This window comes from Vulpes vulpes, chromosome 5 (genome assembly GCF_048418805.1).
Source record: "Vulpes vulpes isolate BD-2025 chromosome 5, VulVul3, whole genome shotgun sequence".
Classification (NCBI taxonomy): Eukaryota; Metazoa; Chordata; class Mammalia; order Carnivora; family Canidae; genus Vulpes; species Vulpes vulpes.
Genome location: NC_132784.1, coordinates 74,599,600 through 74,617,954, shown reverse-complemented (window position 1 = coordinate 74,617,954; position 18,355 = coordinate 74,599,600). Strand labels below are relative to the sequence as shown.

At 41.7% G+C, this 18,355-nt stretch overlaps 1 protein-coding gene across 2 annotated transcripts in view; it reads left to right on the top strand.

Moving 5' to 3' along the window:
• The first annotated feature begins 4,828 nt into the window (after positions 1–4,828).
• The window catches only part of FNBP4 (formin binding protein 4), a 41,679-nt gene continuing 28,152 nt past the window's right edge, over positions 4,829–18,355 (top strand). The window contains exons 1-7 of one of the 2 annotated variants that reach the window (XM_072758960.1): positions 4,829–5,203; positions 6,104–6,193; positions 11,367–11,503; positions 11,856–12,042; positions 15,249–15,396; positions 15,549–15,669; positions 17,154–17,495. In XM_072758960.1, the coding sequence (XP_072615061.1) occupies positions 4,975–5,203; positions 6,104–6,193; positions 11,367–11,503; positions 11,856–12,042; positions 15,249–15,396; positions 15,549–15,669; positions 17,154–17,495 (1,254 nt within the window). In that variant the 5' untranslated portion in view covers positions 4,829–4,974. Of the gene's footprint in view, positions 5,210–6,103; positions 6,194–11,366; positions 11,504–11,855; positions 12,043–15,248; positions 15,397–15,548; positions 15,670–17,153; positions 17,496–18,355 lie in introns of both variants that reach the window. The other variant, XM_072758959.1, reaches the window with a different exon arrangement.

The window sequence follows — 18,355 nt, the reverse complement described above, 5'->3', positions numbered from 1 at the left end:
GCTGAAGGCGGCGCTAAACCGCTGGGCCACCGGGGCTGCCCCCTTTTTAAAGATTTTATTTATTTATTCATGAGAAACATAGACATAGGCAGAGGGAGAAGCAGGCTCCATTCACAGGGAGCCTGATGTGGGACTTGATCCTGGGTCTCCAGGACCGCACCCTGGGCTGAAGGTGGCGCTAAACCGCCGAGTCACCCGGGCTGCCCTTAAAAAAGATTTTTAAAATTTGTTTGAGAGAAGAAAGCATGAGTGGGGCGGGGTTGGGGGGGCGGGGGAGCTGCAGAGGGAGCGGAAGAAGCATTGAGCAGAGAACCCAATGGGGGTGGGGGATTCAGTCCCAGGATCCAGAGATCTGAGATTTTGACCTGAGCTGAAGGCACATGAACTAAGCTACCCAGGTGCCCCTAAATAAATAAACTTTTAATATAATTGAATGAATGGATTAAATAAATAAATAAATAAATAAAATTAATATTGGGGTGCCTGGGTGGATTGCAGCTCTTTTTTTTTTTTTTTTAATTTTTTATTTATTTATTTATGATAGTCACAGAGAGAGAGAGAGAGGCAGAGACACAGGCGGAGGAAGAAGCAGGCTCCATGCACCGGGAGCCTGACGTGGGATTCGATCCCGGGTCTCCAGGATCGGGCCCTGGGCCAAAGGCAGGCGCCAAACCGCTGCGCCACCCAGGGATCCCAGATTGCAGCTCTTGATCTTAGGGTCTACACTGGACATAGAGCTTACTTTAAAAGAAAAAAATTGATATGGGCTCTGTACTTCCACCCCCAATCCTGATTTAGATTTTTATACTGCTTTAGCACTCACTCTCCAGATGGCTCTGTGAACAGTCAGGGTTGAGAACCCTGGTTATAAATATTATAGTTATTTCAGTCACCTCCAGAAATGTAAGTTTTCCCCCAAGGATAAAAACCTTCCCATTTCTGTGCACTCTGGTTTAGCTCATAATCTCAGCTTGGTTCCAGACAGTTTTATTTTATTTATTGTTTTAAAAGATTTTATTTTATTTATTTATTCATGAGAAACACAGAGAGAGGCAGAGACACAGGCAGAGGGAGAAGCAGGCTCCCTGCAGGGAGCCTGATGTGGGACTTGATCCCGAATCCCAGGATCACACCTGAACCAAAGGCAGATGCTCAACATCTGAGTGAGCCAGTCACTCAGGTGTCCCTCCAGCCAGTTTTATAATAGCATCTACCCTTCTGTGTACACAAAAAGCTTATTAATAGTAATAATAGCTACCATATGACGATTACCTATCTTGTTCCTGGTACAAGGCAAAGATCTTAAAACTATGATCTAATTTATTTATTTATTTATTTATTTATTTATGATTTTATTTATTTATTCATGATAGACACAGAGAGAGAGAGAGAGAGAGAGAGAGACAGGCAGAGGGAGAAGCAGGCTCCACAGTGGGACCCTGATGGAGGACTCGATCCTGGGACTCCAGGATGGTGCCCTGGGCCAAAGGCAGGAGTTAAACTGCTGAGCCACCCAGGGATCCCTAAGATCTAATTTAAACTTCACAATAACCCTATGAATACTGTTACTGGCATTTTACAGCGCTGAAACAAGTTTACAGTTTACACATTTTACAGTACTGAAACAAGTTTATAGTTGTTAAGAAACTCAAACTTGTTCAAGCAACCACATCTGAAAGGTGCTGAAGCTGGTTTGAATTCAGATGTTTAGCTCCAGAATTCCTATGTGCAATTACAATATTTCAATGCTTCTTCCCTCAAGAAATAAGTCAGAAAACTGCTAACAGTTTCAAAACAGAAAATTCTCCCATTTCTAGCTGCTAATTTTTCAGAAATCTTGGAAGTCTAAACTCAGGACACTAGTCCAGATATTTGTCCTATAGACAAGAAAAGAACTCTTGCTACTGATTTCAAGTCTGTATATATTCATGCACTATATTCATTTAAAAATTCAGTGCTTATGTTCCGGAAAGTGCATTTCATAAACAGGGAACAAAATGAACAAGTCACTGTTTTCATGGCTTTTGCATTCAAAAACTGGCTGGTTCATTCACAAGAGCATGCAGCTTTTGTTTTGTTTTGTTTTGTTTTGTTTTTTGAGCATGCAGCTTTTGATCCTGAGGTCGAGTTTGAGACTTACCTTGACTGTAGCGATTAAAAAACCAACTTAAAAAAATAAAAAATAAAAATAAATAAAAATAAAAAACCAACTTAAGGGGCGCCTGGGTGGCACACTTAAGTGTCTGACTCTTGATTTTGGCTATCAGGGTTGTAAGTTGGGCTCTGTGCTCAATGTGGAGTCTCCTTGAAATTCTTTCTCCCTCTTACCCCCTATTTTATTTTATTTATTATTATTTTTAAAGATTTTATTTATTTATTTATTTATTTATTTATTTATTTATTTATTACAGACAGAGAGATGCAGAGACACAGGAAAGAGGGAGAAGCAGGCTCCATGCTGGGAGCCAGGACGTGGGACTCAATCTGGATCTCCAGGATCACACCTTGGGCTGAAGGCTGTGCTAAACCTTTGGGCCCCAGGGCTGCCCTACCCCCCCCTTATAAAAAATTATTTATTCATGAGAGACACAGAGAGAGTGGCAGAGACACAGGCAGAGGGTCTTTCTCCCTCTTCCCATCCCATACCCTCTAAATAAATAAATAAATAACATAACATAACATAACATAACATAACATAACATAACATAAACAAAACCAATTTGGGGGCACCTGGCTGGCTCAGTCCCTACAGGACAGGACGTTGATGGCGGAACACAGGACTAGCTAAAGACAAAACACAAGCCTGGGCAGCACATAGACAAGTCCTTGAAACAGGCAAAGGGACATTCTTCTACAGACTCAACTGCCTCAATGTTAATACTTTGCTAAGGGCAAAAGGCAATCTTAGCCGGACCCCCAGGCTCCTGTAAGTCTACTCTAACATATAAAAATTCCGTTAGAGGGACGCCTGGGTGCGGGGAGCCTGCTTCTTCCTCCCACTGTGTCTCTGCCTCTCTATGTCTCTCATGAATAAATAAATCTTTAAAAAAAATTCCTTTAGAAATTTCCTTTTACCTGTACTTCCCAAGATACGTGTTGGCAATCATCCCCCAAACGTAAGACCCACCAATATACATCTGAAGGGTCTCATGACTCAGGTTTTATTAGACGGTAATAAGTGACTTTTTCCCAACAATACCTAGCCCCCTCAAGGTCCTGGAAAACTTGCTTCCAAAATTCCATAGAGAGTATGCTATCCCTAAACCCCTCCCAACTCCCAGGTATATAATCAGCCACCCCTCACAGGCCTGGGGCAGCTGCTCTTCCTGACCATGGGTCCTGTCCCCATCCTTTTTTTTTTTTCTTTTAAGATTTTTATTTATTTATTCATAAGAGACAGAGAGAGAGAGAGAGAGGCAGAGACACAGGCAGAGGGAGAAGCAGGCTCCCTGCAGAGAGCCCGATGTGGGACTAGATCCAGGGTCTCCAGGATCACGCCCTGGGCTGAAGGCAGCGCTATACTGCTGAGCCACCCAGGCCGCTTTAATAAACCCGTTGTTTTGCACCAAAGACCTCTCAAGAGTTTTCTTTCTTCTCAGGCCTCACCCCACCAAACCTCACCCACATTCCAAAACGTCATCAACCTCATCTGGGTTATACGCTTTCTTGATCTCGGGGTTGTAAGTTTGAGCTGCACTTAGGTATAGATATGACTTAACATAAAATCTTTTTAATTTTTTTATACATTTTATTTATTCATGAGACACACACACACACACACACACACACACACACACACACACACGCAGAGGGAGGTTTCATGCCGGGAGTCCGACGTGGGACTTGATCCCCAGGTCCTCAGGATCACACCCTGAGCCAAAGACAGGCGCTAAACCACTGAGCCATCGGGGCTGCCTTTAAACATAAAATCTTAAAACAAAACAAAACAAAAAACCCACACACACGTCCCGGGGGATCATCTATACATTATGGATCATGATTACCTACCATACAAGGTTGTAGGGAGAATAAAATACAATCGTACTTGTAAAAGGTGCTTAGTGCCTCACACATAGTAAGTGCCCAGTAAATGTTAGATAGTATTGGTGTGCTCCAGTAAGACCTGAGCTGCTGGGGATATAAAAATAAATACCACCCAATTTCTTAGGCTAAGTTAGAGGGAAACGGATACAGGGGTAGGCCAGGAGCCCTGGGGAGGAGCTCAGCACTGAGATGCAAGGTTGCCATAACGCCTGCCCCAGGTCTTGAGGAATGCAGTTTTGCCATGTGATGCCGCACGGTAGCTCGCGATCGACTGGCCGGCTCCGGGGTAGGGAAGGAGACAAGGAGGGGCGAGGGCTCAAGGAACGTAAACCTCAAACATCAAATGTGTGCTCTAAGAAAAAAAACTCACAAAAGCATAAAAGACCCGCTATTTTATTTAGTGTTCAACGTCAAACCCAAGGTAAGCCACAATAATCAGGACAAAACTGCGGGAAGGGCCCGAAAAGCAGCACAGCTTCCCGATGGACAAAAACAAAACAAAACAAAAAACAACGAACAGCCAGCAGAGAAGAAGGGCAAGATGGAGGACAAGAGGATAAAGAAAAGGACTCCGCAGAAGACGCATGGGTGGAGTCCGACGTAATGGAAAGTCATTCTAACTCAGGCCCTTCCGCGCTATTGGCTTGACGCTCACTCTTTTCCCTTTTCCATTGGCTTCTGGTTCCTTCAATAGATCAAAATAGCCAATCGTCTAGCAGCGTGGGTAAAGCCCGCCCTTCCCCTCTCGGGGGGCGGAGCCAGAATAGCGTCAAGAGCCCAAGGCGCTTGCGCGGGCGTGCGCTCCGCCGGTTAAAAGCGGATTCTCTCAGGAGGCGGTGTCGCGGTGCATGAATATTGATTACGCAGCGCCGCGCGGAGCGCCCGCCCCTCTCGGCTGGCCGACGCTCGCGGCTCGCGCTCGGGCTCGCGATGGGGAAGAAGTCCCGGGCGGTACCCGGCCGCAGGCCCATCCTGCAGCTCTCTCCGCCGGGCCCCCGGAGCAGCACGCCGGGCAGGGATCCGGAGCCGGAACCCGACACGGAACCGGACTCGACGGCGGCGGCGCCGAGCCAGGCAGCTTCGGCGGCACCACCGACCACAACGACGACGGCCACGGTGACTACGGCCGCCGCGGCCCCAGAAGACTCGCCTTCAGAAGGTAAAGGTGCGCAAGGGGCCCCGACACTCAGGTGGGGCGTCCAAAACTCGAGCTCGGGACTTGCGGCCTACGGCAGGGCCCTGGCACGAAGAGAAACCCGGGCGCGCGGGCTGCCTCCGCACCCGCGGCCTGCTGCGTGGGGCCCGAGGGGAGGACGGCTGGGGGCCTCAGGGCGGCGGAAGGGGCCGGCGGCGCCATCTCTGGCGCAGGGCCGGGCCTGGCTTCCCGAGTCTCCTCAGCGTGCACGCTAGGGTCTGCGTAATTTAGGGGGTGGTTGTGAGAGGACGAGCTTTGCATCCGAGGCCCGGTGACCGGGAGCCTGGCCTTTTCCACACGTCCTGCGCTTTCCCCTTCGTGAAGAAGAATGAGTTCGGAAGTGAGCAAACTCATTAATGCCGGCCAAGGCGAACGTAGCTCCGAATTGGCAGGTACCCCTCAAATTCCCGGAGAAGTAGAACTGGAGGGTTCCTGAGTACTTGTTTGTTTCTCCCCGGGACCGTATTTGGATTAAGAGCAGCTGTTCAGCGCTCCTTCGAGGGCCAGATGCCCGAGAAGTCGGCGGCCGTTTCCGGCGCTATCCCTGTGGTGTTGTAAAGGCCCGATCGGAGCCCGGAGATGTATTCTGTGCGTGTGTATTTTTAAAATTTCGAATTACTTCAGATGTACTTTCATGTACCGTAGTCCTGTTCTTAATGTTAAAACCACTAGTCACGTGGAAGAGTCTAGCTCTCCGCTTCTTTATCATCTCCCCACTATTTGGGTCAGCGATGGATTTACACACCCTGTTTTCAAATTGGTGAAATTTAGACTTGAAAGGTCAAATCGAAGATTATGTTGTCATCTTGTTTTCTCTAGTCCACCGGCAGATTAGTTTTCTTTTGTTCCTTTTTAAAAATCCAGATGAACAGGAAGTGGTGGTGGAGGTTCCCAGAGTTCAGAATCCTCCTAAACCAGTCATGACCACCAGACCTACAGCCGTGAAAGCAACAGGTACAGTTTTGTTTTTTCCTCCATCTTTTCTCCAAAGTCTCTCATAAGGATCAAATTGGGCTTTTATATAAAGTATTTCATTGAACGCTTCAGTGTGGTTAAATTACACATTCTCCCATAAAATGGAAATGTAAAATTTCCGAGAATAAAAATAGCTTTTTTTTTTTTTTTTTTTTTTGTCTGAGGGCTTGCTGGTATATACGCTTTAACCAACATAAAATTTGTTGCTTTTTTCCCTGTACCCAAAATACTTTGTGCTACTTCTCTTCTAATGCTTTTTGGTGGTTTTCTGGCTCCCCACTATCTGGGTGTTCCATGGATGTCTTTCATTCTGTGCATTTCTTTAAAGATCAAAATATGTTTGATACTAAATATCTTATAACTGATAATTCATTCTTTTCAGTTTGGAGTTCTCTCTGTGCTATAGGGCACCTGAAAAAAGATGCTCGTTCTACTCTTCCATTTGCTGCTTTTAAAAAATTGTTAAAATATGCTTTTATGATATAGTAGAGCAAGACTATCTAATGCTTTCATGAAGAAGAATATTATGGTAATAGCATGTGAAACTCTCCAAGAAAAATTTCAGAGTAAGCTCTGAAATTAGTTCAATAGACTACTGTGATACTTTTATCCTATTGAATGTTAATAGTTTCTGTTACCAGAAGAAATAAAACCACTGTTCAGATGTTAACAGTTGCTAGAAATATGACAGTTACTGTTTGAAGCTTATCAAGAAAGGTATACACCTAAGAAATTATTTTCTATCTATGTAGTTAGTTGATTTGCAAGTTGTGCTTATTGAGGATTGAGCAGTCAACACTCCTCAAAAAAAAAAAAAAAAAGCAGCAGCAGCTAAGGACTATGGCTCTGAAGAATGTCCTTGCTTCCTCTGGTTTTAAGTAGTAACAACATTTCAATAGTAGTCTGGGATAGGTCCTGTAAGTCTTTTATTCATTTATTTATTTTTAGTTAAACAACTTTACATAATACGTATGACTTTATCATTCCTGTTCCTTATCAAGGATGGAATGTCCCTTATCAGTGATAGACTAATTCATGCTTGTTCCTTATCAATGATGAACTAATTTTCATAGGTGTGATTAGAACTTACATACATTTCATGACTTGCTTTTCTGTCCCCTTAGCATTTTTTTTTTTAAGATTTTATTTATTCATAGAGAGAGGGAGAAGCAGGCTCCATGCAGGGAGCCTGATGTGGGACTCGATCCCAGGTCTCCAGGATCACACCCTAGGCTGCAGGCGGCGCCAAACCGCTGCGCCACCGAGGCTGCCCCTGTCCCCTTAGCATTATTTCATGTAGTCTTATAATGATCTGATTAATGTAAATTAATATTGTATCAGGTACTGTGCTGTAATTTGCTTTACTAGTCTCCTATTTGAGAGGATTTGAGGTGTGTACAGCTTTCATGTATTTAAATAAAGCTGCCAGAAGCTTTGTGTGAAAAGAATTTTTGAGTTATTTTGGGGGTTATATTCTCAAAGATGGAATTATCTAGCTGTAAGATTTTTTTTTTTTTTTAAAGATTTTACTTATTTATTCATGAGAGACAGAGACAGAGACACAGGCAGAGGGAGAAGCAGGCTCCCTGCGGGGAGCACAGATGTTGGACTTGATCCCAGGATTCCGGGATCATGCCCTGGGCTGAAGGCAGGGGCTAAATGGCTGAGCCACCCAGGCATCCTTCCCTCCCCACCCCCAAGATTTTATTAAGAAATTTGAAGAGGTTTGTGGCTCTTGGTATATGTGATCAGATTATTCTTAAATAATTTATGTTGTCTCTACAATATTAAATATGCCTATTTTTCCAAAATACTATGTTTAATCATTTTCATTTACTTTGCTATTTAATACCCATTGTTATTAGCTTGTAAGTGGTTTGATGTGTGTACTGTGAAAAGCTCTGAGGTGAAGAAAAAAGGAATAATTGAGGGGAGCCTGGGTGGGTCAGTTGGTTAAGCATCTGAGGTGCTTCAGGTCATGATTTCAGGGTCCTGGGATTGACCTCTTTTGTTGGGCTCCCCAATCAGGGGGGAAGTCTGCTTCTCCCTCTCTCTGCCATTCCCCTGCTTGTGTATATACACGCATGTTCTCTTTGTCAAATAGAGTAAAATATTTTTTTCTTTTTTTAAGATCTTCTTTTTTTTTTTTTTTTTTTTTTTAAGATTTTATTTATTTATTCATAGAGACACAGCTAGAGAGAGAGGCAGAGACACAGGCAGAGGGAGAAGCAGGCACCATGCAGGGAGCCCGAAGTGGGATTGGATCCCGGGTCTCCAGGATCACGCCCTGGGCTGCAGGCGGTGCTAAACCGCTGCCACCGGGGCTGCCCTTATTTATTTCTTTTGAGCGAGAGAGACAGAGCAGCTTGCAAGCAAGAATGAGCAGTGGGGAGGGGGAAGAAGGAGAAGTGGACTGCTGAGCAGAGAAGCAGACTGCTGAGCAGGGAGCCCTGACAGCTCCATCCTGAGCCAAAGGCCAACACTTAACCAAACCAACTGACTGAGCCACAGGTGCCCCTAAAGTAAGATCTTTAAACAGCAAAAAAGGAATAGGTGGAGCCTTGGCTAAACCTATTGACTGTTAGACCAACTTTAAGCATGGGAAGTTACCCCTGCTTGGGGAATTTTGTAATCAAAATTCCATGCAGCTCACCTGGTTGCAACCTTTTACCAAAGGATGTAGAATTAAGGCTAGTGATTCAGATGATTACATACATGATCATCTGTAAGAAGTGTTGTTTTTGTTTTGTTTTGTTTTTTAATTTTATTTCTTTATTCGAGAGAGAGAGAGAGAGAGAGAGAGAGAGGGGCAGGCTCCATGTGGGGAGCCCGACTCAGTCCCAGGTCTCCAGGATCAGGCCCTGGGCTGAAGGCAGCACTAAACCACTGAGCCACTCTGGCTGCCCTGTAAGAAGTGTTTTTATGTAAAAATACAAATTTCCCATCCTTTCTTCCTTCCCCCAACCTTGCCCCCCCCAAAAAAAAATCAGTGTTAATACTAAAGTGCAGATTTTTTTCATACAGAAAGGTCTCTCTCTCTCTCTCTCTCTTTTTTTTTTTTTTTTTTTTTAAGATTTTATTTATTCATGAGAGAGAGAGGCAGAGACACAGGCAGAGGGAGAAACAGGCTCCATGCTGGGAGCCCTGGGACCCGATCCCGGGACTCCAGGATCCACGCCCTGGGCCAAAGGTGGCGCTAAACCACTGAGCCACCCAGAGATCCCAGAAAGGCCTCTTTTTGTATTACTACTCTTACAAGGCTATTATTATCTCTTGTTCAGAAAATCAGAAAAGTTGACTGATGTGCCCCAAAATGTTGAGAAATAAAATATTTGGTAACCGGAAAAATGGAACACTGTCAGATGTCCACTTAAAAATCTTCCTAATCGGGATCTCTGGGTGGCGCAGGGGTTTAGCGCCTGCCTTTGGCCCAGGGCACGATCCTGGAGACCCGGGATCGAGTCCCACGTCGGGCTCCCAGTGCATGGAGCCTCCTTCTCCCTCTGCCTATGTCTCTGCCTGCCTCTCTGTGTGTGTGTGACTATCATAAATAAATAAAAATTAAAAAAAAAACTTCCTAATCATTTTTTTTTCTAATCAGTTTTAAATATTTTAGAAATTAGTATTTTAGTGTAAGGACTTACTTATATACTAAAGGTAACGAAGGCAGGATTTAAATGAAGCAATGAATGTGAACTACTATAAATGAAGCAATTTATGTTTATTTCTAAGTGATCCCATGAATTCATCTATGGAATTATGATAAAACTAGATTTTATCTACTTCCTGATAAATCTGTTCATTTGCCAAATATTTATTGAGAACATAGAATGTTACAAAGCACTGGGAAATTTAGTCTTATTGATAGCTGAAAGTTTAGCTGGAGTTGAACATTTAATGTACCTATTATAATAAAATGATCTATAAAAAGAGCATAGGTGCTTGCTTAATTGTGCCACAGGTGGTACAAAAAGAAATGACATACATAGCACAGCATTACAGAGGCCATACCTGATACTCTTGAGTTTAAGGAAGAACATTGATGATTGGTTCTAGCTGGATTTTTGTTGTCTGTTTTGGTTCTAGCACTTTGAATTCTATTATGATTTGATGCTTCTTGTTTGAAATCATTCAAAATGATTTTAACTTTAAAAATCTCTGTTTCTGGGTGCCTGGGTAGCTCAGTCTATTAAGTGTTTGACTTTGGCTTAGGTCATGATCTCAGGGTTGTGAGATCGAGCCCATCAGGCTCCATGCTATGTGGGGAGTCTACTACTCACTCTCTCCCCCTGCCCCTCACCCTGCTTGTGCTCTTGCTCTCTCTTTAATAAATAAAACCTTAAAAATTTTTTTAAAAACTCATTGTTTTCATCTACTAAACCCTAATTGCTTGTTTGAGATGGGCAGATAAAGCAACAAATTCTAAAATCACGATTTACTATGTGCTTTTTTTTAAAGATTTTACTTACTGTTTTTACGTTTATTTTTTTTTATTAAAGCTTTTATTCATGAGGGACACAGAGAGAGAGAGGCAGACACACAGGCAGAAGGAGAAGCAGGCTCCATGCAGAGAACCTGATGTGGGACCCGATCCCGGGTCATGCCCTGGGCCAAAGGCGGTGCTAAACCTTTCAGCCACCCAGGGATCCCCTATTATGTGCTATTTTTGACAGAGTGTGAGGCTAATTGAAATTGAGTGTGTATTTTGAGAAGGATGTCAAGCGGCTATGTGGATGATTTTATTAGCTCTAAATGCATAATGTAATGTATATCTTTCTGGTAGTTCAGTGATGATTTATTTTGAGGTTGTATTCTAATCTGTAGTAAATGTAATCTCTGGGCAGCCCGGGTGGCTCAGTGGTTTAGCGCTGCCTTCAGCCCGGGGTGTGATCCTGGAGACCCAGGATCAAGTCCCACGTTGGGCTCCCTGCGTGGAGCCTGTTTCTCCCTCTGCCTGTGTCTCTGCCTCACTCTCTGTGGGTCTCTCATGAATAAATAAACAAAAGCTTTAAAAATAAATAAATAAAAATAAATTCTCTCTTTTAAAAAAAAGGAAATCTCTGAAGAACCATGTCTTTTTTTTTTTTTTTGGAGTACTTCTGGGGCATACTGGCATTGTTGTTAAGGATGTTGTTTACCGTTTTATTTCTAGGAGGTCTGTGCTTACTTGGTGCATATGCTGACAGTGATGATGATGAGAGTGATGTTTCAGAAAAACCAGCACAGTCTAAAGAGGCGAATGGAAACCAGTCAGCTGATATTGATAGTACATTGGCCAACTTCCTAGCGGTTAGTGGTGCTTTTTGGATTTTTAGTTACTGAAGCCACTTTGGGACCTGGATCCCAGGTGGTTAGCCTACTTTTCTCAGTCTCAATGTCTCCCTCTCCCTTCTTTTCCCTTTCCTCTCTCTTCCTTAGTCCTCCCCACTGCTGTCTTCTCTTTTTTGTAAAGCTTGTAAACAGAGGGAAAAAATGGATAATTAAAGGGTTTGGGAGGTTTTATGTATTTGGAAGATGAGAGTTTTGATTCAAAAAGCTGAGAACTGATCACGTAGAATTTTTTTTTTTTAATGGTGATTGTCATTTCCTGTTTTCTGGTTTTGAGGTTATTAATGCATCTGTTAATATTTTCATTCTAAAGGAGATTGATGCTATAACAGCTCCTCAGCCTGCATCTTCTATAGGAGCTTCTGCTCCACCTCCAACTCCACCTCGACCAGAGCCAAAGGAATCCACAACATCTGCCCTTTCTTCTACTACTTCAAATGGAACAGACTCAACTCAAACAGCAGGGTGGCAATATGATACTCAGTGCTCACTAGCAGGAGGTAAGCTTAATCCTTTGATTTTATTTACTTATTTTTTTATCCTTTGATTTTTTTATTTTTTATTTTTTTAAGAAATCTAAAGTGCCATCTTTAAAGGTGTTGTAGGCGGCTTTGAGATTCCCAAAGATGAAAGCTTGTATCCTTTAGCTTGAGACTTTAGGATTCTGGCCCATTAAATACACTATTTGGAAGATGATAAGGAGGACTGTTTTCTCTGAGAATTACTAGGATAATAATTGTATCTTTTGAAAAATAATTGCAAAAAAGGAAAAAAAAATTGCTTGCCCTTTTCACCAGTTGGAGTTAGGCCAAGTGAATAGTAAAGGCCATTGTTTTAGAAATTGGGGAGGGGAGCATTGAAAATATATTTTTGGACTATCAAACTGCTTTTTTGAGCCATGTGTGCAAAGATGATTTGAGAAGGAATTGATCCCCAGGGGACATTTGCCAATGTCTGAAGACATTTTTGGTTTTCACAACAGGGGGTGGCAAATTGTTAATGCATCTAGTGAGTAGAATCTGGGATGCTAAACACTACATAGGACTGCCCCCACCACAAAAAGAACTATCCAGCCTCAATTCTTTTTTTTCTTTTTCTTTTTTTTTTTTTTAAGATTTAATTTCTTTATTCATGAGAGACACAGAGAGAGAGAGAGACAGAGACAGGCAGAGGGAGAAGCAGGCTCCATGCAGGGAGCCCAATGTGAGACTCAGTCCCAGGACTCCAGGATCATGCCCTGGGCCAAAGGTAGATGCTCAACCACTGAGCCACTCAGGCATCCCTAGCTCAAAAGTTAACAGTGTTATGGTGGAACCCTGTGTTAGATTGTTACAGCTTTGAGCTGGCTTGGGATAGGAGGTCAGAATTATCTGAAATTTGTGCTTTTTTTTTTTCCACTTTTAATTTATTTTTAATTTTATTTTTAATTTTTATTTATTTATGATAGTCACACACAGAGAGAGAGAGAGAGAGAGAGAGAGAGGCAGAGACACAGGCAGAGGGAGAAACAGGCTCCATGCACCAGGAGCCCGACGTGGGATTCGATCCCGGGTCTCCAGGATCGTGCCCTGGGCCAAAGGCAGGCGCCAAAGCGCTGCGCCACCCAGGGATCCCCTAATTTATTTTTAATTTATTATTTTTTTAATGTTCTTAGTTTATTAGTCCTCTCATGAAAAATCTGCACAATCACCACAGATAAAGCCACTGCAGAATCCTTATTCCTCCTTTTGTCCAATCTCCAGCTCACTTTTTGCCAGCACCAATGTTGGCTTTTGCAGTCCCCCCCGACTTTCTTCATTCTGTTTTTGCGTTCTTTGCGGTTTTCTTGAAGTCTTTTTCTTCTTATACAGGCCGTGTCTTGCAAGTCTACGTTTGGGTTCATTTTTCTTTGCATAATCCAAGGAATCATAAGTCATGCCGAAGTCAGTTATCTTGCTACCAGCATAATGGGTTCTGTATCCAAATACAAATATGACATCTGGTGTGGTCTTGTACGTTTTGGCTGGTTTTTCCCGAATTTCTTGCTTGGGTACTATTGCCTTCCCGGGGTGAAGAACAGCAATAATCATCTGTTTCCCCTGAAGCAGTCGGATGGTCATGAACTTCCTGGTCCGGATAGTTACAGTGTCGTTCATGATGGCAGCCGAGGTTCAAGCAGCCGGGGAGGAAAAGAGTCACTTTTAATTTTAATTCCAGTATAGTTAATATACAGTGCTATATTAGTATTAGGTTTACAATATAGTGATTTAGCAATACTGTCCTTATTCCATGCTCATAAGTGCATTTCTTAATCCCTATTACCTATTTTACCCATACCTACCTACCCTCTGGTAATAGTCAGTTTGTTCTCTATAGTTAAGAGTCTTTTTCTCGGTTTGTCTCTTTTTGTTTTTTCTTCCCCTTTGCTCACTTGTTTCTTAACTTCCACAGGAGTGAAATCGTATGGTATTTGTTTTTCTCTGACTGACTGAACTTTGCTTAGCATTATACTCTCTACTGTCTGTTGTTGTAAATAGCAAAAAAAAAAATTTTTTTTTAAGATTTTATTTATTCATGAGAGAGAAAGAGAGGCAGTGACATAAGCAGAGGGGGAAGCAGGCTCTGTGCAGGGAGCCTGATATGAGACTTGATCTTGGGACTCCAGGATCACTCCTTGTGCCGAAGGCAGATGCTTGACTGTTGAGCCACCCAGGCATCCCATAAATGGCAAAATTTCATTCTTTTTTTGTCTGAATAATACTCCATTGGGGGTGTGTGTATGTATGTATATATATGTGTGTGTGTATGTATATATATGTGTGTGTGTATATATATCTATATATATCTTTATTGATGGATCCTTGGGCTGTTTCCATAATTTAGCTATCATAAGTAATGCTGCTATAAACATAGGGATGTATATATTATCCTTTCAAACTAGTGTTTTCATAGGCTTTGGATAAATAACGAGTAGTGTGATTTCTGGATTGGAAATCATATTTTAAATTTTTTGAGGAATCTCCATACTATTTCCCATAGTGGCTGCGCCACTTTGCATTCCTACCAACAGTGCAAGAGGGTTCTTTTTTCTCCACATCCTCACCAACATCTGTTGTTTCTTCTGTTTTTGATTTTAGCCATTCTGACAGATATAGGATAATATCTAGTAGTTTTGATTTGCATTTCCCTGATGATGAGTGGTGTTGATCATCTTTTCATGTGTCAGCCATCTGTATGTCGTTTTTGGAGAGGTCTTCTGCCCATTTTTAATTGGATTTTTTTTGGTTGTGTAAGTTTTTTTTTTTTAATGTATTTGAGTATTTTTTTTCTTTTTTTCCAATTTTTAAAAAAATGTCTATTATTCATGACACACACACACACACACAGGCAGAGACACAGAAGGAGAAGCAGGCTCCATATAGGGAGCCTGAAATGGGACCCGATCCCGGGTCTCCAGGATCACGCCCGGGCTGAAGGTGGCACTAAACCGCTGAGCTACCCAGGCTGCCCTGTATTTTGGGTATTTTTTTTTTAATAATAAATTTATTTTTTATTGTTCAATTTACCAACATACAGAGTAACACCCAGTGCTCATCCCGTCAAGTTGTATTTTGGGTATTAACCATTTATCAAATATCTTCCCCCATTCAGTAGGTTGTTCTTTAGTTTTGTTGATGAGAAATTTGTCCTTTTTAAATTTTTTAAATTTTGTTTTATTTTCTTATAGTTGGAATTGAGATGGGAGATTGGCAGGAAGTCTGGGATGAGAACACAGGATGCTATTATTATTGGAACACACAAACGAATGAAGTGACTTGGGAGTTACCCCAGTATCTTGCCACCCAGGTACAGGGATTACAACATTACCAGCCCAGGTAAGAATAGACTTGAAACATAAATTACTTGGAAGTTAGAGTCTTATCTTTTGTTGATAATATTTGTCTCTGTTTGTCTTTTTAAGTGTGTGTGTGTGTGTGTGTGTGTGTGTGTGTGTATACATATATACATATTTTTTGTTTGTTTTTAGTTCTGTAACAGGTGCTGAAGCTAATTTTATGGTTAATACAGACGTGTATACTAAGGAGAAAAACGTTTCTGTTTCCAGTAGTAAAAGTGGACCAGTGATAGCAAAGCGAGAAGTTAAAAAGGTCAGTTTTACCAACTTATTTCATTTGCTTATTTCAAATCTAAAGAATTTGTTACACTGGCACAGGTATAGAAATCTTCTCTTGGGCCCCTGGGTGGCTCAGCGGTTAAGCATTTGCCTTTGGCTCAGGGCATGATCCTGGGGTCCTGGGATCGAGTCCCACATCGGCCTTCCTGCATGGAGTCTGCTTCTCCCTCTGCCTGTGTCTCTGCCTCTCTCCATGTCTCCCATGAATAAATAAATAAAATCTTAAATACAAAAACCCTTCTGTTAATATTTTACAACCAGCTATGAAAAGAGAATAAATGCCGTTTTTTAAAGCTTTATTTAATCTAATGTTTATATTTAATGTGTAGCATTTATGACAGTTGTCCATCCAGTTCAGTGGTTCTTTGGAACCTTAGGGTGCCATGCTCATTGGGTCATTTGAAAGATGTGTGAGCAGCCAAGCAGGCAAGGCTTCCCATTTCCTTCTCCAGTTCAGAATAGTACTTTCAGGGGGTGCTTGACTGGCTCAAGTTGATAGAGCATGCAAATCTTAATCTCAGGATTGTGAGTGTAAGCCCCACGTTGGGTGTGGAGTTTACTTAAAAATAAACATATACATACATACTTTTAGAGTAATTTGGTCTTTGCAACTCTAGGAGGGAGGTAGACTAAGTATTACCCAAAGGAGGAAATGGGTGCTTTTAAGTATAATCACATTTCATTTTAGAATTATTTCCCTTTCCTCTAAATCACCTTTCTAGCATTTCTGTCATTATATAGAGGGTGGCTATTTATCCAGTCATATGTTGAATTGACAAAACTCAGATCTTATTTATTAAAGGTTTTATTTATTTATTCATGAGAGAGAGCGAGAGCAGGGCAGAGACACAGGCAGAAAGAGAAGCAGGCTCCATGCAGAGAGTCCGATGCGGAACTCGATCCCAGGACTCCAGGATCACACCCTGGACCAAAGGCAGGCGCCAAACCGCTGAGCCACTCAGGGATCCCCAGATATTAATTATTTAAATTCTGCTTTTTTTTTCTATGATTTTATTTATTCATGAAAGACGCAGAGAGGCAGAGACAGGCAGAGGGAGAAGCAGGCTTCCTGCAAGGAGTCTGATGCGGCACTTGATCCTGGACCGGAGGATCACGCCCTGAGCAGAAGGCAGACGCTCAACCACTGAGCCACCTACGCGTCCCTAAATTCTGCTTCTGCTAACCTGCCTTTAGATTTGGAGAATAGAGGGGAGGATATGTATGAATCCCATCCAGAAGTAGGTTCTAGTCCAATAGTGCTTTCTAAAGTAAACAGTGTTCATGATACGTTCATGTGAAGAGAATGGTACAAATATATGTACTGACCTTTTGGGAGTTAATGGTTTTTAAGAATATCCAGTGATTGAAAAATCGTCATTTCTGGCATGAACAATTGGATATATACTTGGGTGAGATTTTGTTTTGTTTTAATAAATGAGGTTATTTTAATTTTCATAGGAAGTAAATGAAGGAATTCAGGCTCTCTCAAATAGTGAGGAGGAGAAGAAAGGGGTGGCAGCATCACTGCTTGCTCCTTTGTTGCCTGAGGGAATAAAAGAGGAAGAAGAAAGATGGAGAAGAAAAGTAATTTGTAAAGAAGCAGAGCCAGTTTCAGAAGTGAAAGAAACAAGTACAACAGTAGAAGAAGCAGCAACAATAGTAAAGCCACAGGAAATTACATTAGACAACATGGAAGACCCTTCTCAGGAGGATCTTTGTAGTGTTGTTCAATCTGGAGAAAGTGAAGAAGAAGAGGAACAAGATACCCTTGAGCTGGAGCTTGTTTTGGAAAGAAAAAAAGTAAGTATTTTAAAATGCTTTTTCTCCCCTCAGTACTGTTACACTCTGGTATCATTGTGCTCAGTGTATTACTTTTATTGGTGTGTTTTCCTTAACCTTTTTTCTAGATAGGTTTAAGCTTACACGATAAAAACTTAAATTAGGAAGTTGTAATTCTTTTGGTTCCTGATGATGCTTTTGATAGTTGACAACTAATAAATACCCATATTGCTCTGATTTAAAGATAGCTGGATACAATGAGTAACGTATCTTTTATTTAGCTTCTTAACAAATGAGCATTTTAAATTCTTGGTGATAACTTGGTTTTTAACACATAAAGTATAGACTGACTTCCAGTGATCATCCATGGCATTGTTTGCAAAGTTAGTACATGGGCTTTGTAAAATTAAGAGGAACCAGTAGTTTCATGTGCTTCCCTTTCAAAAAAGATGGCTCACAGGAAACTTTCCTGATTGAGAGGTTGATTTTTACTTATTTTCAGTCCTGGCTTTTCTTGAAACAGTTTCATCTGCTACTTTTGAGTATGAACAAAATCTTAACAGGTGTTAATGACAGCAATATCTTGAAGCTTTCCCCCTTTTGAAAAATTTTAAGTTATGGAGAGGGACAAGCTAAGCTAGACTTTATTGTGTTCATGTATTGGAAAATTTGTCTCAGTGGATCTCTAGAACCTATCCCTTAGAATCTATCCCCTTTAAATTGATAATTGTTAACTACAATCATGAGTAAACTTACTGAGTAATAATAAAATACAAGCATATAATGCTTGGCTCTCATGGAAAAATGTATTAAGAAATATTTCTATTCTCAAAAGATTTTAATTCTTGTAACACATGGTTCTCATTCTTGGTACTCACAAA